The 24508-nt window shown below is 33.6% G+C and overlaps 2 protein-coding genes and 1 pseudogene across 3 annotated transcripts; 1 reads left to right on the forward strand and 2 right to left on the reverse strand.

The window, feature by feature from the left end:
• Positions 1 to 8170: 8170 nt before the first annotated feature.
• LOC120161903 (heterogeneous nuclear ribonucleoprotein 1-like) lies at positions 8171 to 10611 on the reverse strand. The gene is made up of 6 exons (XM_039172110.1): positions 10463 to 10611; positions 10256 to 10296; positions 9878 to 10041; positions 9535 to 9634; positions 9266 to 9435; positions 8171 to 8985 (listed from the first exon to the last, which is right to left on the reverse strand). The coding sequence occupies exons 1-6, from the start codon at positions 10516 to 10518 to the stop codon at positions 8476 to 8478; spliced, it is 1041 nt and encodes a 346-aa protein (XP_039028041.1). The 5' UTR covers positions 10519 to 10611; the 3' UTR covers positions 8171 to 8475.
• Positions 10612 to 13029: 2418 nt separating this feature from the next.
• On the forward strand, positions 13030 to 17768 carry LOC120161447 (annotated as a pseudogene).
• Positions 17769 to 21726: 3958 nt separating this feature from the next.
• LOC120162359 (protein CWC15 homolog) lies at positions 21727 to 24409 on the reverse strand. 2 transcript variants are annotated; one of them, XM_039172520.1, is made up of 8 exons: positions 24311 to 24409; positions 23619 to 23785; positions 22931 to 23037; positions 22768 to 22809; positions 22602 to 22689; positions 22228 to 22324; positions 21989 to 22089; positions 21727 to 21883 (listed from the first exon to the last, which is right to left on the reverse strand). In XM_039172520.1, the coding sequence occupies exons 2-8, from the start codon at positions 23747 to 23749 to the stop codon at positions 21760 to 21762; spliced, it is 690 nt and encodes a 229-aa protein (XP_039028451.1). In that variant the 5' UTR covers positions 23750 to 23785; positions 24311 to 24409; the 3' UTR covers positions 21727 to 21759. The 2 variants fall into 2 exon arrangements, with proteins under 2 accessions (XP_039028451.1, XP_039028450.1); XM_039172519.1 differs by having other exon boundaries at positions 22228 to 22327.
• Positions 24410 to 24508: the final 99 nt, after the last annotated feature.

Below are 24508 nucleotides of genomic sequence, written 5' to 3' on the forward strand. Positions count from 1 at the left end.
ATTTATCATACAACTGAAAAGTACCTGCTATAATATCAGGGTCATCACGGTCTTCACTTGTCTTTAGGTTGTATACTCGAGCAGTGGATCGAACTTCAGGTTGAGCAGAGAATTCAGACGGGTTCCTTCCTCTGCCTCTTCCTCGGCCTCTTTGTGAAAAAGAACCAGCTCTTCCAGATGGTGTCGGCTCCCCAACCATCAAGGGACAGTCCCGGACAAAATGTCCAGCATCCCCGCATCGAAAACAAGTCCCAGCTGCCATACGACACTCCCCATAATGATTTTTCCCGCAGTGCTCACAATGTTTCCTTTGACCCGGAGTAGATCTCCCAGCACCAGATTCTACTGACTGCGTCTGTCTAGGTCTTGCCTGACTTGCTCCCCTAGCAGACGATGCAACTGATTCTGATCTAGTTTGTGATCGAAATCCCGAGTCTCTTCCCCTTTTTGTTGGTGTTGAACCAGAATAAGTAGTCGTCCTCTTTGATGTCTGAACCCTTGAGTCCCCAAATCTTTCATTCTGAGCCCTTTCAAGAGCTTTTGCACGATTGATCACCTCCTGGAACGAGGACAAGTTTAATACTATCAACATTTCCTTAAGCCTAGGGCGCAAGCCCTCCACGAACCATTCGCAAGCATCTTTCTCAGTAGGCACAAGCTCGGCTGCAAACCTGCTCAGCTTATTAAACTCACATTCGTACTCATACACAGAGCGGCTCATCTGCTTCAAACTCATAAATTCCTGCTTCATTTGGCGGATAAACTGATCCCCAATGTACTTGCTTTTAAATTCTTCTAAAAACAAAGACCAAGTCAACTGGTCGGTTGACATCCTCATGGTGACATTCGTCCACCATATCCTCGCCTGACCCCTTAGTAAAGACACAACTCCATCTAATTTCTCCACTTCGGAACAGTGGAGACCATCTAACATGATTTTCAAATCATTCAACCAAAGATCCGCTGACACCGGACCTTCATCAGCTTCTCCCTTAAACTCGGGAGCTCCTAAACTTCTCAATTCTTTTGCTACATTAATTTGTGGAGTTAGTGGAGCAGGAGGTTGAAGACGCGTCAGAATAGCGTCTAACGTTCTGAAGAACGTATCTTGATCTTGCACAGGCACTCCTTGAGATGCCTGTTCTTCACCTTGCCTGGCCAGGGCAGGTGAATTACTGCTTTCAGCATGTCTATCTTCTCCCGCTTCACTTCGGGAGCTATTATGTCCGGACATCTAATAAGAATATACACATTGTTCTATTAGCAAAACAGCATACTCATACTATACCAGATCAGAAGTTATCACCATTTGTTGGCATGTATTCCATTTAAAGACTCCATAGACTCTGGTTTATGCCTAGAATCGGCTAAACCATAGCTCTGATACCATTAAATGTAACACCCCCAACCCATACCCGACCCGGATATGAGTCAGAGATACTACATTGACTTTAAAACACACTCTTAATAAATAATAGTAAAATATTGGGACTTGTATTAAGAAAATACAATAATATACATACTGTAATATAAGTTTACAAAAATATTCAGAGCATACACAACTTAACTCTTTAATTACATGCCAACTGCTATTTACATAACAAAATAACCTACTGATAAGTTGCTTCTGATCTGATGGTTGCAGGAGTAATACTGTCAAGCTGCTTCACCTGTCTCTTCTATTTTCCTCGGATCCTACGTGTGAAACACTCACACGCTAAGTCATCGACTTAGTGAGGCAACAATAATAAGGCAATGTATTGTACTGAATATGTCAGGATCATATGAGATGAGATGCAAACATGTAACTAATCAATGTAGTATACTTTAACAATATCCATACCTGTAAGCGTATGACTGTAACATTCATTATTCAGTATTAATAAGTTTATTGGCCCATGATAGCATATTGAGAACCTAAGGTATTTGAGTAATGTGAGGTTGTGCACTATGCTGTCACCACAGCTCGTATAAATGCACCGAAGTGCCCGTAGAATTACACCGAAGTGCCCGTAGAATTTTGTCCATAAGGACCACGTAGAATCCTTTAAGAATCATATACATATACTATGGATCAAGTATGTGTCTTTCGAGACTTCACACAGGTTCCAAAGGATATACATATGTCCTAAAGAACCGAGTATACCCTCTACCCTTGGCATGCCAACTATACCTAGAGTTCTCATCTACATAACATGGGCTTATACATTTCCCGTAGTTCATATCGCGTAGACATAGTATTCCATACCTTTAACACATAGGCATATCATTTACATACTTTTATCACATAGTGCATAGAACTTTTCTGCATATTCATGTCATGTAATACATATAAGATGAATTCATGTCATGTAATACATTTAATACAAATTCATGTCATGTATCATAATATGGAATGTAATCATGTGTCAAAATATGGAATCTAGACTTATCACAAGTCTAGAACTGAATATACTACTGTATTCATGCTATGCATATGCACTCACCTATACTTCTTTGCCTTTTCCTCGATCGATCCTACTTGTAGATTGTTCCCGAACTCGAGTAGGCTCGGTATCTACATAAACATAATTTTTTTAAGATGATCATCAGACGTCTGTGTCTTGAAATTAAGCTTTAATAGCTTACTAATTAAAAGAATTAATAGCTTAGTCTTGCTTTCTTTTCTTTCTTCTTCTTTTTCTCATGGGGGAATCGGTTCCCCCCCTGGGGTATCGATTCCCCTTAAGCAATCTGGAATTCATATACGATGAGGGGGTATCGGTTCCCCCCCTGGGGGTACCGATTCCCCTCTAGCATTCTGGAAATCATATTCGTTGAAGGGGTATCGGTTCCCCTTGAATGGGTACCGATTCTCCTAACCCAGAAATCCTATTTTTAGCCCGAAAATCATCTAATTTCAACTCAAACATACATATTTCAATCCCTTTACTACTCTTAGCTCTCATACACTTACTTAAACTAATTATTATCCATTAAATACCTCTAAAACTTAGAAATCTAATTCTCCATGTAGCATTTAAGAATCCAACTCAAATTCCAATATGTTCTAATTTGAATTCTAACCCCTCATACTTCTTAATTAGCTTATTGACAAGTCAAAATTCTGATTCAAACATCAAAACCTCATCCATATCAAAATCTCATCTATAAACTCATTTTCCAAATCTATCTCTAAAACCCTAATCTTGTTGTTTTAATGTCATATAAGCTTTCCTTTAGCTTATATAACATCCAAGCTTTCATTTCCAATCATAAAACATCAAAGAAACTATCAAGTTCAGATTCTTACCTTAAATGCAAGCCCAACGTTGAGAGAAGGAAGAGAAGAAAATGAGGAAGAAGGGAGAAGAAATGGGAGGTTCTGGAATACACGTGTTCTCATATACCCCATAGCATTTTATTTAATTAAAAATTCCCCTTGCAAATGACCATTTGGTCCTCACCTTAATCTCATATTTACCAACCTTTATTTTTAAACCATATAATTGTTCTACTTTAATCACCAAATGTTGAAACTTTGCAAATTAATCACTAACCCGGCATGGAGGATGTTACAATAGGCTAACCATTCTTTTGTTGTAAATAGCTAGTCTTTGATCCTTGATTGAAATTTCTGTACTTTCCTCTTATTTGAATAATAAAAATCTTACTTATCCAAAAAAAAATTAAAATCATCCCCGCATCACCAACATGAACATGAAAACTCACCTAATCTTTAATATATACATCCAACGAATTGTTTCATATAATATATTTATAAATATAATTAAATAAATACATTTTTTAATAAAATATATTATTATATTTTATTGTTTCAATTCCCACTATATATGACATTATTTCACTTAAATACACTGACAGATTTCACTAAAAAAGTTATAGATTAACAAAAAATTCTATAGCCCACGTCGAATACCGTAGCGTACCACTAAAATAACATACCGAAATAAACTACAAGTAAATTTATCCTTATTATGTAAATATTAAAAATTATAAAGATTTATTTAAAATTAATCATTTATTAAAATTTAACTATAATTTAATAGGATTATAATTAAATTATAATTTTTTAGAGTAAACTACATGTTTAGTACTTAAATTATCACTTTTATTCCGATTTAGTACATCAATTTTCATTTTTTTAAATCACACATAATGTTTATTTTTTTTCATTTTAGTACCCCACAGTTCAAAAGTTAACGGCACAACTTGCGTGGTGTTTTTTATTTGGAAAAATTATACGATTCATCACTCAACTATCTTCTCACTTATATTATGGTCACTAAAATTTAAAAACTTTCAATTTAATCATTAAACTTTTAAATAACTTGTCTTTTGATCTCTCTTTAATGATGTGGATTATTTTATTATTATTTTTAGTATGACAAAAATTTATTATTATTAATGTCAAATAAAATTTAAAATCAAAATCCTTAATTTTAATCCTAAATATCCAAACCACAACACCAATATAAACTCATCCTTAACTTCATCTTCATGAAACAAATAATACCCAAAAACTCATACTAGCCCTTGTTTTTTTCTTCTTCATTTCCTTCTCTTACCTTGCATGAGGCATTGATACGATTAAGTGAAACTATACAATAAATGAAAAAATAACCTTGCAGTCCATACCTATCTTCATCATGTTCTTATTCTTCTTCTTTTTTATCCTTTTTCATTTTGATTTTATGATTAGGTCCGTAAAAGTAAAAAGGAGGTGATGCTGCTTTTGTTTGATTGGTGATATAGTGAAACGTGTTATCTTAATTTTGTCTGGAAAATGAGTGAAAGTGCAATAAAATAAGTATAAGCAGAAATCTAGATTTTTTGTTTTGTTTTTGTTTTATACTCTTTATGTCTTCTTTATTTTAGTTTTACTTTTTCTGGAACTGTAACATTTTAAGAGAAAATGAAGAAGCATGGATGGCGACTTCTTTCTCATCCACTTCATGTGTTTTCCCTTATTGTTGCTATTTTTGTTTTTATATAAAATAATTTGAGCTTTTTGTTGTTTCAACAATGGACATTGAACAATGTTTACATTTTTTTAACTTGTCTTTGTGAGGGTGATGGTGGTTGTTGTATCATTGACACTTAAATTTGTTTCTCTGTGTTCATTTGTTTCCGGTTCACAAAAAAAATTTCAATGGATTCTTATGTGATGGTCGGAGGGTGATGTTCGTGGGGTTGGGGTTTGGATCGACGATTGGGGATTAAGAGTTAGATTAAAATTATAAATTTTTATTTTTATTTGTTTAAATCTTATTTGATATTAAATATTAATTAATTTATCATATTATACTAAAAATTATAATAATATAGTCCACATCATTAGAGATGATCAAAATAGAAGTAATTCAAAAGTTTAATTATTAAATTCATTTTTTTTAAACTTTAGTGATCAAAATAGGAGTGAGAAGATAGTTGAATGATAAACTGTGTAGTTTACCCAAATAGAAAAATACCACCTCAGTTGTCCTATTAAATTTTTAGTAGCGTGATACTAAAATGAAACAAAAAGTAAACGATAGGTATGGTTTTGAAAAAAATTAAAAGTAGAGTTACTAAAACAAAATAAAAATAATAGTTTAGGCACTAAACGTGTGATTTATCCACTTTTTGTTATTGAACGACGACAAACGAAAACGTTGGGTGTTGTAACAGTTTATTTTTCGACGAATTAAGGTGGTTACCAACAGAGACTGGTGCTGATGGCCGGTTCTAACTTATATAATTTAAAAACCTTAATTTTAAACAAATGAAATTACTTAAGTTAATTATTATTTTAATAAAAATGTTATAATTTAATTACAATTCTACTTAAAATTATAAATACATTTTAATAAATAATTAATTTTAAAAAAAATTAATAAATAATTAATTTTAAATAAATTTTTATACTTTTAATACTTATAAAATAAGGACAAATTTACTTGTATGTTTAGGTATGCCGTAATAGTAGTACATTACAGTATGCGTCGCGCGTTTTAAACCTATCTATCGATTAACACATTATTCACTCTATTTCTTTAAATATTCTTTAGTAATTTTAATTTTCTCATTCATAATATGTGAAATATACAAAATGGATGGTCGGTTTGAATTATTACTGTGGTTTAGTTGCTTGGTTTTACAATATTGAAATCGAAATAACGTAAGATTATCTATATAAATTATTTGAAAATTAACATAATGACTTTTCTCGTATGTGAATTATCTAAAAAATTACATTAATTGTTGATTTTTTACTTTTATCATTGAACTTCTAAAAAGTTCAAATTGAATCAATTGAAAACAGAAAACTATTACAATCACATCAATTATTTTGTCACTTCACTAATATTGATGTAGTTTGAATAAAAAAAACTTAAATACCATAAAAATGTAAAATATTAAAATATGATTAAAATATTTAATGTTTGGACATCATAAAATTATTTGAAAATATAAAACATTTAAAAGTTATATATTAGTAAAAAAAATTGTAAATGTTATTTAAAATGTTGTAAATATAATAAAAATGTAAGAATACAATTCTAAAAGGATAATAAGGAAACTAGTCACTGCAAAAACATTTAATTAAAGTAAACATCTATAAAACATAAAAAGAGATTCTGAAGAATGATCCTCCTCTTAACAAGATAAAAATATCCATTTTCTTATAAGAGGCCGATTGAAATATATTATTAGTAATAAAGATGGCATTAAAGTACATAAAACGTTTCTTAAAACCAATTAAACAAATTCATCTGAAAACTAAAATATAATAAAACCAAAAGTAAAACCCAAAACCTAAAATTAACATAGACAGACAGAATTAATAATAATAGAATCAGAACGATTGCGTGTAATCTCATATTTTGACAATTCCATTCAAACGTATCCTAATATTAGGTTAATTCCTATTAAGCTTCGGTACCATTGCAATTACTATCATTGATGTTATAATGTTGTGAATCCAGTTATATAATCTAATAGTAATTTATTGATTGGCACAGAACTATTGAGTTCGAACATGCATGCATGAAGCATGTATTATCTCACTATGTAATGACTATCCCTATCCATTAGCAAGGTTAAACAATACTTTCATAACATGACATAATTAAACTCATTATGTAATGGCCAGGCACTCAAACTTTGGCACGTATAGAACGCATTGTCACGGCGATCGGGAGAATTACAAGCTGGGGTTTCAAGGGAGTTTCAAGCAATTGGACAAAAATGCTTTTGTCGGCAAAAGGACACTTGAGATAAGAGGAACACGACTCTATACTTTTATGGTGACCAAGTCTTTCAGGCTACAGGTACCTTTGATGCAATATGCATACACAGGTAACGGAATAACAATGGTCAACACATTTCAGAAGTAGGGGTTTTTTCCAGCCATCAATATGCATAATATTATGAGATAGCAAACCTTAGGCATTAACATCCTAATCATTATCAATCGTATTCCAAAATAGTAAGGCAACAAGTTCTTTTTTCATTAAATACGAGATGTTCATGGTACAACAACAGTTAAAGGTTAAAAAAGGGAAGGTACAAACCAACAAGCTCTCTCTCTTCCTCTTCGACTTGATGAGATTAAAAAAACAAGTTTCATAGATTAGCACTTCGCTATTTCATCAATAAAAAACATAACCACCAAAGAACAATCTTCATCACCAAACAAGAGCAATTACAACTAAAAAACCCAAAAGAAGCATAAATTAAAGCAAGTAGTAAAATGTTCCTTCCTAATGATATCTCAGAAGAACATTAGGAATACGGCTGACAGGATTGGATCAATGTCCCTACAAGATCCTCACACTTTCCAACCATCCCTATTTTGATCCTATAATAGTAGTAGCAAGTTAAGTGACTGAAAAATCAAACTAACTAAAATAATCTAGCACCGAAAGTTGCAAATCTAGCTTGTTTCCCTCGACAGCATTAATCCCTGATAAGTTGACATTTGCAGCAATCTAGACGAGTACTAAAAAAAAGATAGACTAAGTCAAACTAACTAAAATAATCTAGCACCGAAAGTTGCAAATCTAGCTTGTTTCCCTCGACAGCATTAATCCCTGATAAGTTGACATTTGCAGCAATCTAGACGAGTACTAAAAAAAAGATAGACTAAACTAAAGATTTAACATTGGTAGATAAGAAGCTAAAACAGAACTAAGGGGAAAAAAATATCTAACTAGAGAAGTCCAGAATATCTTGCTATAGTCTACATAATAAATCAAATAACAATAGACTAGAACAAGGCAATCACACACGTATATGAAGGTTTTCTAAACCGTACAATAGAACAATAGTCTAACATGATATGTCCTCTGATCTTGAAAGCCTTTCCCACATGCTATAAGTAGAAGCTTCTAGTACTTGTGAGAAAGTGCCTAGTGATGCACAGTGCAGATCTAAAGCCTGAATGGAACTTCTATGGCAAACATTAAGCAACTTCATCACAACGTCTCCATTCTATCTTGCATATGGATGGTATCGACTACTGCTACTATAGCCCCCCCTTCCATAAATCCCACCTGCTCCATAACTAGCACCAGGACCAGATTCATAACCACCACCATAACCTGAACCTGCATAACCACCATAACCATCAGCTCCTCGACCATAGCCACCTACACCACTTCCACCATAACCCCCACCAAAACTACCAACGTAACCAAAGCGGCCAGAATAACCAAGGGAAGATTCACCTCGGTAGCCTCCTAAGCTACTCCCTCCAAAACCGCCATAACCTCCACCAAATTCACCACCACCGCTACCATAACCATAACCACCACCAAGTCTACCACCAAGACTCCCGTGTGTTCTATAAGGACCAGGACCAAACCCTCCATCAAAACCCCCATATGACCCACTATATCCACCAAAACCATCATCGTAAGAACGGCCCCTAGAATTGCTACCATATGAAGGAGCAGGTGGTGGGTTTGAGGATTTCTTTGGTTCAGCTTTCTTGATCTCCACCTACAATAAAGCAATTCAGTTAACCTAGATTTGGCTGCATGTAAACTAAATTGATAGGCCATTGCCGAGGGAGATCTAAACCTATATCAATTTCCACCTATAATTTGACACAGACCACAGGGGTATTATGTGATTATGAAGAGATGATTAACCAAACTAACAAGACGGCTATTAATATCTACATTAATACAACAAATGAAGAATGCAATTATGCAAATCCCACCAAACACCTTTTACATGCCGATTCCTCGGAAGATATGTCCAATTTCACTAAGCTTACCTGGGTACCTGCCATATCAATCATATTTCCTTTTGATAACATATCATCTACAACCTCTTCACTTTCAAAAATTATAAAGCCAAATCCACGAGACCTATTGGTTGCATGATCACGGATAATCTGGTGCTCGATCACATTTCCATACTTGGAGAAGAAATTCCTAAATTCAACTGAATAAAAAAAGCACCACAAAAACAACAATTAACATTGAACACACTTCCATAATCACGCTACAACTAAAATCAAAACACCTAACTTGGCAATCATACCTTCTGTGGTTGAGGATGGTATACCACCAACAAATATCTTTTTTGTCTTAAAATCCTTTGACTGACTAGAGCCTTTAGGAATTGTCCTCTTTATCTCAACCTGCTTAAAGTTGATTTTGTGAGCATCATCCTTAGTTTGTTTAAATAATACTTACTGATACAAATATATCTATAAGTAATCGTAGTTATATTGACCACAACTTTTACCGCCATCCTAATTAGGCTACAAATTTCATTGTTTTTGACCCTATATTGATTTGACCCACGGTTATAGCATTCTCCAGACAATGAAATATTGAATCTATCTTAACCTAGTCTTTGGTAATTTAAAGATATAATTTACCTGCTTTCCGTTGATGATATGATCTTCCTCAATGACCTTGTCCACAACAGATGGATCAGCATATGTAATAAATCCAAAACCTCGAGGCTGGCCTGTGTATCGGTCTTTCATAATTACAGAATCGATTATCTCCCCATACTTTCCAAAGTGCTTATTAAATTGAGCTGAATATACATTTAAAATAAAACCTAAAGTCATCAAGTAAATAACTTCATCCTTAAACTAATAACAAATAAAATCTAATAATCAACAAAACTAAATCCAATTTAGTGCTTTTTCTAATTCGTTGCTAGCACAAATTTTGATTTTTTTTCTTTACTTCAAAGAAAAAAATCTGAGAACAAAATAATAAAAGCAAAACTAAATATAAAGGCTCACGAAAAGTAGTATCTTTGGCCAATCCGCCGATAAATATCTTCCTGCATTAAGAAACAAAATTCAACTTGAAGAAATTTTCCAGACAAATTGGATAGCTAAAAAACGCACGAATTGAACAAGGCATAAAGAATTTATCCTTCTTTTTTTCTGAGGATCTAAAGGGGAAATTTTGAATTGAGTACAAAGGGGAAAAGAATAAATACTAACCCGGGGCTAGCTCCATCTCCACTGAGGGGGTTATCGCTCTTGGATTTGGAACCCATGGAGTTAATTCGCTCTGTTTATTGCTCGATAAAATAAGTATCAATAACAATTGAGGGCAAAACGAAAGGGATTAGGTTTTCTATTCAACAAGAGAACGTGAAGAAGAATAAATAAAGCCGGTTCTTTTCTTGGAATGACTATTTTGCCTTCGAATAAAAATTAATGGACTAATATATCCTACCGACCGGCTTATCTGCCTGCCACGTAAGCTATATCATAGATATCGACACGACAAAATGCTGTTGTCTTGTCGGCTCGATTGTTTAAGGTATCAATTTACATGCTTTTGTCTAAATTACCAATTTTGAATAAAATATTAAAATATAGTTTATAAGGGGAAACTAATTATCTATTCATTACATTATGATATGTTCTGATCATTAAAAAATAAAATCAGTTAAAATAATAGCATTATAGTATAAATTTATTAATTAAGTAAATGATAGTTAAATAATAAATAAATATTTATATGATTTTTAATTAAATTAAAAACATATATAATTTTGATTTTATACGTTTATCAATTCGAATAGAATTTTAAATAATCCATAAAATAAGTCATTCACCTTAAAATATTTATCAATTTAATCATTGTTTTAATTATTTTTTTAAAGAAAATATCTCACAGATTTCAATGCATTTCTTTATACAAAAATCTTTATTTTCAATATGATTTTTCTTTTTTATCATTGATGGCTTCTTCTAATTCTGCTGTTATTTCTGTTAGTAACAGTAATTTCTTCGACTAACTACATCCTCAAAAAATTCACTGTCCCCCTCTCTTTTTCTACTATGAATTTATTTTCTCTTAAAGTCATTTCTAGGTTTTCTAAATTATAAAATGAGTCTAATTTTGTTTCTCGTACTTTTTTTTAATAATTCCTTATTAAGGTAAGAGAACAAAAATTTTACTTTATAACGTGTATTGAACACACAATCTAAGGAAGAAGAGGAGCGTCATCTGAAAATTTCTAACCACTTATTTTATAATTGTTAACTACTTTTATTATATCTCATCATATGAATTTAATTTTCAAGTATATTGTCCTTCTATTCGAAACAATTTAATTTGTAATAGTGATTTTCTTAAAAAAAATCTCCAAACATTGAGAATGCAAGGTAATCGAGAATGAATTATGATTTCATCTTTTGATTATGAGCTAATTCAGTTGTATTTAAAAATTATATCTGATTAGGGTAGTTGGGTGGATATGATCATTTGGTGAAGTTTGGATTTAAAAAATTAAGATTTGCGATGAGGTTCAAATGGGAAGATCCGATTTTTGACAATGGTGGATTGGTTCTCAGTTTGAGCGGCAAAACTCGATGATGGAAAGATTCGGCTATAGAGCCCTTGCAAGCTGCATGAAGATTTTGTACGTCAACTACAATTGATGAAATATAATATATTATTCACTCGAAGTTGTTAGGTTTTGTTGTTGCAATGGACCCCGCAAGAGGCTTAAAGAAATGAATGAAGATAAGACAATTTTTACACAACTAAAAAATTATAATTTTGAAAATTAATTAATTAATTAATCATAGTAACTTTTTGTAGGATACATAAACTATGCAGCGGCGGATGTACTACGCCCCCATAGGGGCCAAGTGTATCCCTATTATTTTAGAAAATTGGTTAAATTTAGTTTAATGCGTTAAGGAAAAAAAATTACAATTTTTACATACCCATTATTTTTAAGAAAAGAAAATTAAAATTTCAAATCCCATTTTTAAATTTCTAGATCCGCCACTGAAACTATGTAAAATAATTAGTTGATTTTTTTTAAAAAATTTCATTAAATTTTAGATTTTAGAATTTAAACACGTAAATCTTATATAATACACATGTTATTATTATTATAATCGATTCATTTATGTAAACTAAAATTTACGGTAATTTTATTAAAATAACATATTTTAAAATTCTTTTATTAAAATGGTATCCAAACAATATTATTTACTAATACAACACTATTTAGATAAAGACACATTTACGTGGAAGCAATTTTCAAAAGGCTTATTTTGGAGTGAGTGTCTCTGGCTTCGTAATTGAAGATATCACCTATACACGTACGTCGCTATCATTTATATTTTGATTTAAAGTTTTTATTTATTTTTATTTTAGTCATGAATGATATCAGCGTTGAAGAAACCACTCGTATGTCCAGCATATAAGCAAAGACACACCCTTTAAGATGAGCTTTTTTAAAAATGCTTTCACGCAAGTCGTTGTCAAAAAATATTGTTTAGATAAATAATGATGTTTAAATATTATTTATATAAAAATAAATAATATTATTATAATAAATTAACAAAAATTCACATTAAATATACAGTATGTAAACTGATTATTTAGTTAGTTTTATCTTTTCGTATTAATGCCCTAGTTATTATAAATATAAAATATAAATGTTTTATCGGATAAATATAAATGTAAATGTCATTGCATAAAGACTTTCAATTCTCTCATTGTTTCTTCGCTTCTTACTTCCTTTTCTTTCTCTACTACCATGAGCAGCCAAGGTGGCGGCGGGACGGGTCAAGAGTTTCGATCCCCGTCAATGCAAAGAAAACGATCCAAAGCATAAGGGAGATCACAGGGAAACGACACAGCGATGAAGAAATCTATGCAATCCTCAAAGATTGTTTTATGGATCCCAATGAAACTGCCCAAAAGCTTATTTACATGGGTAAAACGAATCAAGATTTAAATGCTTATTTATGGACTTATTTACCTGCTCTTTTGATGCTTTCGATGTCCTTTTCGGGTTTCTCGGTTCCCACGTGTTTGCTGGGTTAATGAGCTATTTGTTTTTGTACGAAATTTTGCGTTGAAAAGCGTTAGAAAATTGGGATTTTTGAGAGGTGGCGTTTTCATCCTCTCTTATGTTTTGACTAATGGAAAAATGAATTGTGCATTGTTTGAGTTGTTGATATCGTGTTTTGTGTTGGCTAATGAAGAAAGTTGGTTTTGGCTAGTTTTTATGTTTTTATTAAAGTAAAATGGTTTGTTAGGTCTTTTTCTTTGATTATGGATGTTCTTTGTTTGTTGGGAAATTCAATCCTTTCAATAACCTGTGCCTTTTGTTTTGATTTATCAGCTATAGCAGCCCGCCTCTTTAATTAATATTTTTTATGTTTCAATAGTTATTTTTTATAATTTTACCATCATAATAAAATCATAATTTTATTCTAGTTAACAAATCAATATTCTAAAATTCAAAATTTCCATTTTACATAGGTACAAATTCTTATTGTTTCTATCGAAGGTAGCTTTCTACCTTCTGAATTGACATACTGTGATTAGCTTCTCTCTAGTCTTTTTCTTATCATTTTTGGGTATTCTTATCTCATTTAGCCCATATTGTCTCTGCTTAATGTATCTTACAGTTTACTTTTTGAAAGTATGACTGTCCCATTGTTTACATTTCATGATGTGAAAAGAAAGCGTGACAAGAAAAAGGAGGCAAGTCTTCTTTTCCTTGATTTTTTTTCTTTTGGTTGAATTTTGCTTTAGTTAGCTTGGTAAATTGTGAATTGTAACTGAATTCTTCCTCATGCAGACCTCTGGTACACAAGAACGAAGGGGCCAGGGCAGTCGACGGAGCTATTATTCATCATCTGGTAAAGGTATTGGTTCCTTTTACCTCCTCAATTTATACATCAATTTATGAATTTAACATATTTGTTTATTTGTAAGTTGCTAATGTGACAAGTTTTGTTCTCTTAAGATGTTGGAGGTGGAAGGAATTCATTTCCTAGGAGAGAGAATGGGGTTAATCATTCTGCAGATGGAGGTTATATGCCTTCCCAAGTATCTCAGAAAGTGAAAAATAATGCATCATCTCACATGAAAAAGTAAATATGCATAATGACAGTTTTTTGTATCTTAGCATGAGTTTTATGTCCTTGTTAATTTGTTAATTCTAGGGAATACTTCTACATCTTATATAGAATATTTCTCCTTTCACAGAACATCGACTGCCATACCCAATGGTACTCCTACTTTACCAAATGGGAACTCCAGTCATGGACGTGGACCCCGATCATCCATTGGTGGTATAATTAGTGAAACTAAAGGTGGCTTACCTGTAAACAAGACAGAAAATATTTCAGAGCAAACAGTTGTCAGAGAACCTTTTTTTGAAGCATTGGTGGTTAATGTTGCTAATTTATTCATATATTGTTTTATTACTTTCCCTGCTTTTGAAGCATCTTTGCTTAGATATTGACATAAAAGTTGTCTTACTGTGCCTTTAGGTGCTCTTTTTTTAATTGTCTATTTGACTTTGCTCTTGTTTTAAAACAGTCGTCGCTTCTGAGGTTACAACCGTCGCTGGTAAAGTAAGTTATCAATTGCTTGCCAGTTCAAATTTCTGCAATGGTCAACATGTTACTTTCCCAACCCACTTCCAAGTTTCTGAAGCATTGAAAAATTGCTTAACTTTTGGAAGCTTTGATGCTAGTTTTGGACAAGTATTGAAACCCTCTAATGTCACTAATTTGGAAATTAATTCTGCAAGGCCTGTTGAAACTTCTCAGGGTGTTGATGGTGCTGCTGGAGAGCCTGCTTCATGGTTGGTGAATATTAGCTTCAATATTTATTTGAATTCATATATATATGTATACACATAATTTTTTGGCTCAGGGGTAGGAGGGTTGTCCAATGTTTGATCCCAGGATTTGATGTCAACAAGGACTTAAGCAACCTAGGTCATTTGCCACTACATCAGTGGCTTAGCTGACTCAATTTATATCTTTTTGGGGCAGTGTTATTAAGGTGTGCAGCTGGTTGCTGCATCTTAATGCCAGACAATGAAAGCACTGTAGGCTATTTCAGGAACATCACACTTGGTCAGGTGCATACTCTTTTGTAAGGCCTCAGATTGAAAAAACCCTCCCAATTGAAGTTTTCCAATTTCTAAATTACTACGGGTGAAAACCAGCAAGAGGCCAAGCCTGTTAGCCAAGGAAAGAAACCGGCCTTGATTGTGTCTACACTTGTTTGATGCCTGTTAGCCGGGGAAAGAAAGCAGTTCTAATTCTTTAGTGGATTGAAGCGATTACATAAGCCAGGGAGGGACTGGTAATGGCTACCTGGTCTTTTGTCCTTCAGCTGTTTTAAGTCAAGACGAAAATAGTTCTGTTTGATACTAACCAATGAAATCATGTTTGGATAACATATGTTGTTTAAAATGCACCTGATTTGCTATTGATTTACACACACAAAATGCTAGAATGTTGGAAATCATTAGACAATAATCTGAGTTATCTATTTTGTTCCTTAATCATTAAATCTTATTGAGCCATTATGATTTCTGCAGTAGCCAAGGTATTTACCGGCTGTGGATGGGGACAACACTCATCAACAAGAAGCTCCTCTTGAGTTTGAGAAAGTGCCCGAATCAGATTGCAGTATTTTATCTGATACTGACTTGAAAGTTGATCAGTCCAATCAAGAAATGCATATGCATTCAGAGAGTAATCATAGTATCATTCCAAATGTGCCAAGCTATGGGCTCAGTTTCATGCCAGCATCGGCAGCCCACCTTGCACAGTTTGATGGACCTGATGCAAGGAACCATGATGTTTCTCGTCTGAGAAACCTTGTTGTAAGCACTTGCTACTTAATTGTAATAATCGTATATACATTTGATTTAATTGGTTATAGTACTCCATTCATCCCCTCATTGGCTATAGTTAAAAAAATTAATTAATATAATGTGGCATATGTACTTTTTGTATTTTGCTTCAGCTTCTAGTTTACTTTTATGGTTCATGGATCTTGAGTAGTTTGGAATATGATGAGAAAAAGAATCAGTTATTGCATGCTCCTACAATGTGCTTTGTACTATATTATAATTGCATGCTTCTTACACTTGTGTTGTCAAATTTGTAGTGTGGTAATTCCCCAGCTCCATCTGGCAATTCAGCTTCACCTATTCAGAGTTCTGTTGCTGCTGCCCCACAGGCAGTACATCTTTTCCGACAGCCATTTCCACCTAATCACTTCCCTTCTCCCCACTATCTGTCACCCTTTTATATGCATCCAATGCATCAGTTTCTAAGCCCCACTGGGCTTCCTCAGCAACCTTCAACCGGCAATGTATACATGCCACCTGGAGCAACTCCACCTGAGGTCAAATTCCCTCTACCACAGTTCAAGCCTGGAACTCTTGCAGGAAATCCGGCTCACCTCGCAATTCCATCTGGCTACGGTCCATTGACTTCCCCACCTATTGGTTTCAGTTTACCTGTTCCATCAGTGACTTCTGCAAGCTCTAGCAGCAAGGAGGATATTGCAGCATTGCAGTTGAAGGAAAATCATATATACACAACTGGTCCACTGGTTGGTTTTGCTGTCCTTTTCCTTTTATACTTTCTCTGTTTTACCATGATGGATTATATGCATTGTAGTACTGGGGGTTTTGTTTTATTTTGTCTGCATATGCATATAGTAGATTGTTATATTCATTGTACTTCTATTAGCAAGTTAATTAATTTTTTTGTGGGTCAGAATGAAGGTTCAGCTCTGTGGATGCCTGCACCGGGGCAAGATTTATCCAACTTGCAAGTTAATTCTTTATACAATCTTTCCCTTCATGGCCAGCAGCTTCCTTACTCTCCTAACAAGCTGGTCATGCTGCTTTTTCTGGACTTTATCCGTCGCCTCCACAAACAATGGCAGCTCCTTCCAACATTAACACCCTACTACAACAGTCTCAACCTATGGCTGATGCTGTCGGAACTGTAGGTCCCCAACGGGCCCTTATCAGCACCCTCAACTTGAACAGGTAAACTGGAAAACTAATTACTGAACCAATAATAATCCTGCGATGATGCAATCTAGAAGAAAACCATTGAGGAACTTTCGGAAGGTAAAACACTGAAACTCTGTCCTACTCTTGGAATGTATATATGAAAGGCATCTCATACATTAGAGTTGATGTGTGGTGGGGAAAATATGTTTGTTGCTGACTTTGTTTTGCCTTTTCGCCCCGCAATTTGTGTTTTCCTGGGTAGCAAACCTTTTGTTTGTTGTTCAATTGGAACTCTAATTATTGTCGTAAGAGAACTCTATAGGAATTGAAGAGGTAAATTAGATTTTTGAATTAGGTGGGGTTTTGCCAATTTTTCCTTCTCTTTTCGATTATGTTTCACCTGTATATTAAATTTTGAATTGAATAGTGAGGAAACGACGATATAAAGCTGTAATTGGTATATGAGGAGCTTCTATATCTGTTTAGTTGAAATCAAAAGCTGCCTAGTTTCTTTTTTCAGTTTCTTCCTGAACTTAGTTATTTTTTCTGCCACTTCATAATTTTCTTCTTGCTTCACATAAGAGGTCACAGTTGTAATTATTGTTCTCCAAGCATTATAATGAGACACAAACCTGTGGTTAAATTCAAAGTTCCAAACAAAAATATGATTACAACCAATAACAAAATCACTTTCAATCGAAAAAATGGATTCTAGTGATGTACAGTTGGTTCAATTGTGTCGAAGCTGTTGCTCCAGGCACTCATTTTCCTTCAGAATGGTGTCGATGTCAGGTTGTAGTTCGTCTGTATTTTCAAGAACAGCTGTTTCTCTTGTAATTCTATTGGATGAAAACATTTTGAGATTTCATGGATGCTGGCGAGCAGTCTGTAAACCTGTTGCCGGTCTACGTCTATCTTTGCTTCCCTGCACATACAAAGTTCTTTCTAAGGAAAAAGTGTAATCGAGTTTCTTTTAATATATCGCCTATAGTGAGGCCCCAAAGCCGGAAATGGAGGAGCTCCAAGAGGGCTGAATTAACATCAGCCCATACAGGAAGACAATTTCATCCAATACAACATAGGTGGCTCTCCTGAATGGAATTGACCCTAGTTTCTCTTTAGATGTGTTCTATGTCAGAGTCGAGTTTGCCACTACTTTTCGTGATCTCCTTTATCCGCTCGATATAGGACTTCCGAGATGCAACCTCGGGCTGCTTCTTGAGATCTGCAGCTAGTTTCAAGCGTTCTCCCACCCTACAAAATTACCAAGATATAAGGTATACATCAAAGCAGAGTAATTTAGGGAATGTGTTAAGCCGATTGTTTAAAGATTTTCGGCTGTAAAACAGTGTTGTTCAAGGATAAAAGTTCCTTTGTAATATGTATTATTTGATTTCAATAACAACGACATTGTGCAAAACACACCTTTTTCTAATTTGGGATGAGGTTTCTAGCTCGGTTTCCCTTTAACTTTTAGAGTTTATCTAGAGCCTCCGGATGTTTGTATATAAACGTTCCTCAAGATTTCTTTCTTTCTTTTTATCCCCTTCGATAGTATGCTCCCAAAATACTGCTCTTCTTTCTATTGCATATAGGCAATCTTTATTACTAATAACTTGAGCGAGTTTAACTTGCACGATCTAAATCGTGGCTGTGAAAAACATGAAAAGATTCTTATGAACAGTGTTATCATACCACTGTGGTTCCAGTTCCAGAATGTTATGCATTTGGGCATCAATCCGCTTGTTAAGTTGCTCCAAGAAAAAAAAATCCGTAGGATGACTTCCATCGAATGCTATATCTGCTGTCGCCTTCCACGATCCAAGCTCTTCCTCTAGATATCGCATTTGTCAAGTGTTTGGTTCTAGTTCCTTCTCTAGCACTTTTTCTTGAGAAAGCAAGTTTTGTGCTCCATACTGTGTTTGGTAAAACAATGGGGTCGTACACAGAAGAATGAACAGCTTTTTGTTCTATATCCTGTTAAGAAGCTCCAGCTTGAACCCAAATCTGATTCTTGAAGCTCCGCTCAAGTTCCATAGATATTTACACTTAAAAGCTCTAACTTGATTCTGAGAATTCGTCTACTCTAAGAACTTGTAAGATAGCTTCAACCTTTTGAAGATTTTGATTGACCTCTTCCTCGTACAGATTTTGAGTAGAAGACTGAAACTTGCTCCAAGTTATAGTCCTTGAATTTGTGTCTAGAATCGGCATTTCTTTCCCCAGAAATTTTTACAGCTGCAGATGAACCAGAAAGCTTCTCCACCAAGAACATTACCAACTTATATAAGTCCCCTTCCGTTGGATACAAGAACTGGCGTAAAAGCAATACATATAATCTGTTTAAACATAATTTCAGAACAATAAAAAAAAACCGAAATCAAACGAAAATCCATGACAACTAAATATTTTATTTAATTTATAGTGCATGAAATAGAGCTACAACTCTGCATTAAGCCAGTATTTAGATTTATCTGTTTCTAAATTTTCCTTCAATAAAGAAAATTTTAACAGATTTTTCTACGGAAAATTTCCTTTTTTTCAGGGAAAGGTTCGGCTTCCCAAATCAATTCAACCATAAAACTAAAATGGTTCAGCAAAATCCACCATAGCCAATAAGAAATTATCACTATAAAATCCAAAATATAATAACTCTAGCATAAAATCAGTATAGTTCCATTAAAATTCAGCTCCACATTTGACATGATTTTTATTTTTAAAACAGCTAAGAAAAATACAGTACCTTGTGATCCAGTGATAGTTCATATCAACAACATAATCCAGATTCTTAAAAGCCAGCGAGATGTCGGAATAGATCTTCAACTTGTCGGCCATGAAAACATTCTTCAAATGGAACGGGAAACGATATGTGGTTTTGATCGTCGCCTTCGTTGTTCCCTTCCCGAGGATGTTGAGTGATTGGCAGCAGATAGAAATCAACGTTGTCGTAGAGAATTCGTTAAACAACGAAACGTTTTGCGGGACAAAAATGCCGAAGCTACTTAAAGATTTTAGCAGAATCTCTTGAGACTTCCATTGTTGTTTTGGAAAATAAAAATAAAAGCTTTGAGCTGAAGAGAATTCGAAGCTAAGATACAAACAAAATCCTGTCGTTTTGATGGTGACAAATGTCGAGCAAGTACATCAAAGACTTAGGTGCTGGTTTTTGCAAATTTACGATTAAGGCTTTTCAAGGATTTAAAATGCCCAATTTGACCCCAAAAAATTGGAATTAAGCATTGTGCCCCTCTTTGTAAATAAAATTAAAATCCCCTAGAATTTATTATTTCACATCTGCTTTTTATGGACGAAATATATAAATGCTTTTCCTTATTTGAAAAGAAAACCAAAGGAAAAAAATTGAATTATCCACACATCCTAAAACTATGACTCTTATTTTTAACCAATCTCTGAATTTTTAGATATTTTAATTTACCCCCCCCTTAAACTATGATTCTAATTCTAAATATTTTAATTTTATCCTAAACCTTCTAATTTCATATTAAATGATCAGAATACAGTAATCATATTCTTTATTAATAAAATCATTATAAAAATTATTAATTATCATAAAAATACTGTATAATAATATAATGTGATATAAAAATAATTATTTTGGATTTAAATAAAACTTAATTTTAAACATAAATAAATTAAAAAATAATTTCACTCTTAAGTAATAATTTCGAAGATATAATACACTACTTATCGTTTATATAACATCATTTTATTAATAAGAGATCCAGTTAACATATACCAATAATTTAGAGATAAAATTATTAACACATATACCAATAATTTAGAGATAAATTATTAACACTCAAAATGTTCGAAACCAATTTAAAATAAAGATAATGATATAATTAAAACATTTAAAAATATGAAAACCAGTTTCAAATAAATATCATAATTTAGAGAGATAATTAACTCAAAAAAATCAGAAGTTAAGTTTTCAAATAAGTAAATTAGTTTTTGGTTAAATAATTTTGTTTTTGGTTAAAGTACACTCAATACACGTTCGAATATGAATATTAAAACATAATCCTCCAATAACTCTCCAAACATGAATATTATGAAAATTTGAACTGTTTTGAGTCCTAGTAAACTGTCATAAAATATGCACAAACCTCCGCTTTCAATTCAAAAACCTTAACCATCTGTTGAAACCAAAAATTCGGTCACCATTCTTTGTATCGATTGCTATAACCAATTCCCGTATTTACTAGAACCAGGAACAGCTCACCGACCGAATTAAATTTAGCAAAGTAAAGCAAAACAATATGTCGATAGATCTTTCAGCAAGTCTAAACCAATTCAAGGAAACGCGCATCATTTCCATATGCATTAGGAGATATAGGTTTAACACACAACATCGCACATTCTAGGAAAGCAAAACCATTATCAAATCCGCTAGAAATGCACACTACTTAAGACCGGTAAGCTCTACTTGATTCGTAATAACTTTACTGGACAAGTGAATTACTTCATGTATTTCAGTAGGAATTTCCTGTGGAAGTCGTTCCTTATGGTATCGTTAATGAAACGCTTTTGAGGCTTGTTTTCACCACGGGCTTGGTTTTTGAAGACCACATCATCGTCCCACCTAAACCACATAAACAAAGATCATGAAAGAACTTAAGCCATTTGCAATGTCAGGCTTTACTTAAATAACACAATGGGGAAAGTTTTGATATTTCATGCAAGGTACCTTCTTTTTACACCAAAAGAGGTTGGGTTATTGAGTAGTGGATTTCCCCGAAGAAGCTCAGCCTCTTTGGTTTTTAGCTGTTCTTCTTGCTCTAGTTTTTCCTGCACAAGCATAAAGCATTTCTTTTGGTATTGATGAAATATTTTAAATGATACACTCTATATCTGTAAAATCAGGAGGATATCTAACAGCATAGAAACTCTAGAGTAAGTAGCAATGAAAGTATGCATAGAGTTTACCTGTCGGAGTTTCTCCTCGGCCTTCTCTTTCCTTATTCGTTCAAGCTCTGCCATAAGAGCTTCTCCATCATCCTCATCATCATCATCATCATCATCATCACTACGACAAAAATTAGATCTTTAAAAATAGTGTAGAAAAACAGCAATATCACAAGTTACCAACAACAGGGATAATTCTTTTATAGATTTCACACAATGAAACTATAGGTTTCTGCATTTTAGTGTTTTATCGACTTCAGAAAGACAGAAATCATGAAACTATATGCCATATGTTACAGTCGGCTTTCTAAACACTCCAAAAAACTTAGAATTCAATCATCAGAGAGATGAATTGTGCTAGCATAAAAAACATAGATAGAGGCAACAAATAGAACCTTTCATCGTCATTGTTGACTTCCACGTCAGAATCATCAGCGTCAACACTGCGTGGAACAATTCGGTCTTCAATCTCCCTTTTCCCCCCTACAAGTGACATTCACAGTTAGTAAAGTGCTTTAAGAGCTCATTATTTCGATAACAATAGGCCAGCTGGCAATTTACCTTCCAAAAGAAGATGGTTCCCTTTCCTATGATCTCTATCATCTACAAAAATATACTCACATATTAAGAATCAAAACAATAGGAAATTTATGGCGACCATAAATATAGAAGAGAATTCATGCAAATATACAAAGAATGGTTGCTAAAATGTTCTCCTCTTTACCATAATATGACTTGTCCTTTGATGAGAAATGCCTCCGTTCACGTTCTTCAAGCTCATCACGGAGGTTTCTCTTCTGCACCTCATCCTGGGTGTCCTGCCCATCCTTTCTGCATTCCCGCACATGCAAAACAAACCGATAAATAAGCTCATTCATGATACAACTAGAGCTACAATACATCTCTTAATGCCTAGAAGTATGATTTTGAACTATGTTGATCCAACTATCCATTTTTCTTGAATACCAGCATTTGACACTTGTGCCTAATACAGAGTATGGCGATATGACCTCCAAAAATCCTCCAAATACATGAAACATAGAAAATATTGATTATACCCATGTGAGACATACTCATATCCAATACCTCAAACCTAAGTTCAAGTAACATAGGTTTCGAATATGGAAAATCTCCAAAATCAACCCTTAAAAACACATTACGCCAACATCATACAGGTGAAATGACAACAAGAGTAGGATAACAGTAAATATTTGATGAACAAACAAGATTTAGTCTCAGCCAGAATTATTTACCTTCTATCTACACACATCACACATTCAATTAAGAACAAAAGCAAAACTAGCAACATAATGAAAACATGTTCTAATATCCTAAATTTTATTCTTGGGCCATTGACACCCTAATGCATATGAAAACAAGTATATACATTATAGAGAAGTTAAAAAAATTACCTAGGCTTTAGAGTAGTATGAGCTGCAAGGTCCCGCGACGAATACTTCTGAGAGGGGCCGAAAATGCGAGTACCACCTTGTTCATTCCCACCTTTGGCAGGTTGCCATGTTGGTCTAGCAGCAGTTGTCATGTTTTCTTCAAAATATTATCAACAAATAAACTGAACCTGCCTAATTAAACATATATTCTATTAACGTTCAATGCAAAAGAATGGGGAAAAGAAATAACTTCTGGGTATCTAAGAAAGACACAATTTTTCAAAAATTACAATTGGGAATAAGCAGAAAAAGCTAAATAATTTGAACAGTTGGTTTAATTTATAAACAAACTTCATCATATCAGAACAAGTGCAGAACCCTAATATTCATTCGATGAATCGATGCATACCAAATAACCATAATCCGCCTAATTCAACATATATTCTTATAACAATCAATGCAAAATAATCGAGGGGGGGACGCTGGGCATATAAAAGTCTAAAAAACTAAAATAAGAGTAAAGAGTCAACTAACTAGAATAATTGATTCAACTTAAAACAAAAATTTGATCACATACGAAAAAACGCCAACTCTTTCCGATTCTAATTTCCATTGCAAACAAACAGAAAAAGTAAAGGGAAAAAAGTTCCAACGATCAGATTAAACCCTAAATCAGAAAATAAATTAAAACAAAAGGAAAATTAGAGTTTTACCTTTGTCTGAACCGCCAATAAATTCGACAGGACGAAGAAAGCTCGCGGGAGGAAGAGAAAAAGAATTTCTCCTTCACACAAGAAAGCCAAATAAATAAACAATATTCGGATTTCGAATCTGAGCAAGGTATTGTCGGTTAAACGGGTTGTTCGACTTGGGTCTACATCAGCTCAATTGAATTTCTTTACTTTAATATT

Source organism: Hibiscus syriacus, unplaced genomic scaffold (genome assembly GCF_006381635.1).
Source record: "Hibiscus syriacus cultivar Baekdansim isolate YM2019G1 unplaced genomic scaffold, ASM638163v2 tig00111402_pilon, whole genome shotgun sequence".
NCBI lineage: Eukaryota > Viridiplantae > Streptophyta > Magnoliopsida > Malvales > Malvaceae > Hibiscus > Hibiscus syriacus.

Bases quoted from the DNA above. Each gene is read 5' to 3' on its own strand.
- LOC120161903 (XM_039172110.1), bottom strand. From the start codon at position 10,518: ATGGGTTCCAAATCCAAGAGCGATAACCCCCTCAGTGGAGATGGAGCT. The intron at 10,042-10,255 runs GTGAGCCTTTAT...ATGTATATTCAG, and splicing joins GGCCAAAGATACTACTTTTC to CTCAATTTAATAAGCACTTT. The intron at 8,986-9,265 runs GTAAGCTTAGTG...GCTTTATTGTAG, and splicing joins TTGATATGGCAGGTACCCAG to GTGGAGATCAAGAAAGCTGA.
- LOC120162359 (XM_039172519.1), bottom strand. From the start codon at position 23,749: ATGACAACTGCTGCTAGACCAACATGGCAACCTGCCAAAGGTGGGAAT. The intron at 22,328-22,601 runs GTTCTATTTGTT...TTTTTGTCGTAG, and splicing joins GTCAACAATGACGATGAAAG to TGATGATGATGATGATGATG. The intron at 21,884-21,988 runs GTACCTTGCATG...TATGTGGTTTAG, and splicing joins TCTTTTGGTGTAAAAAGAAG to GTGGGACGATGATGTGGTCT.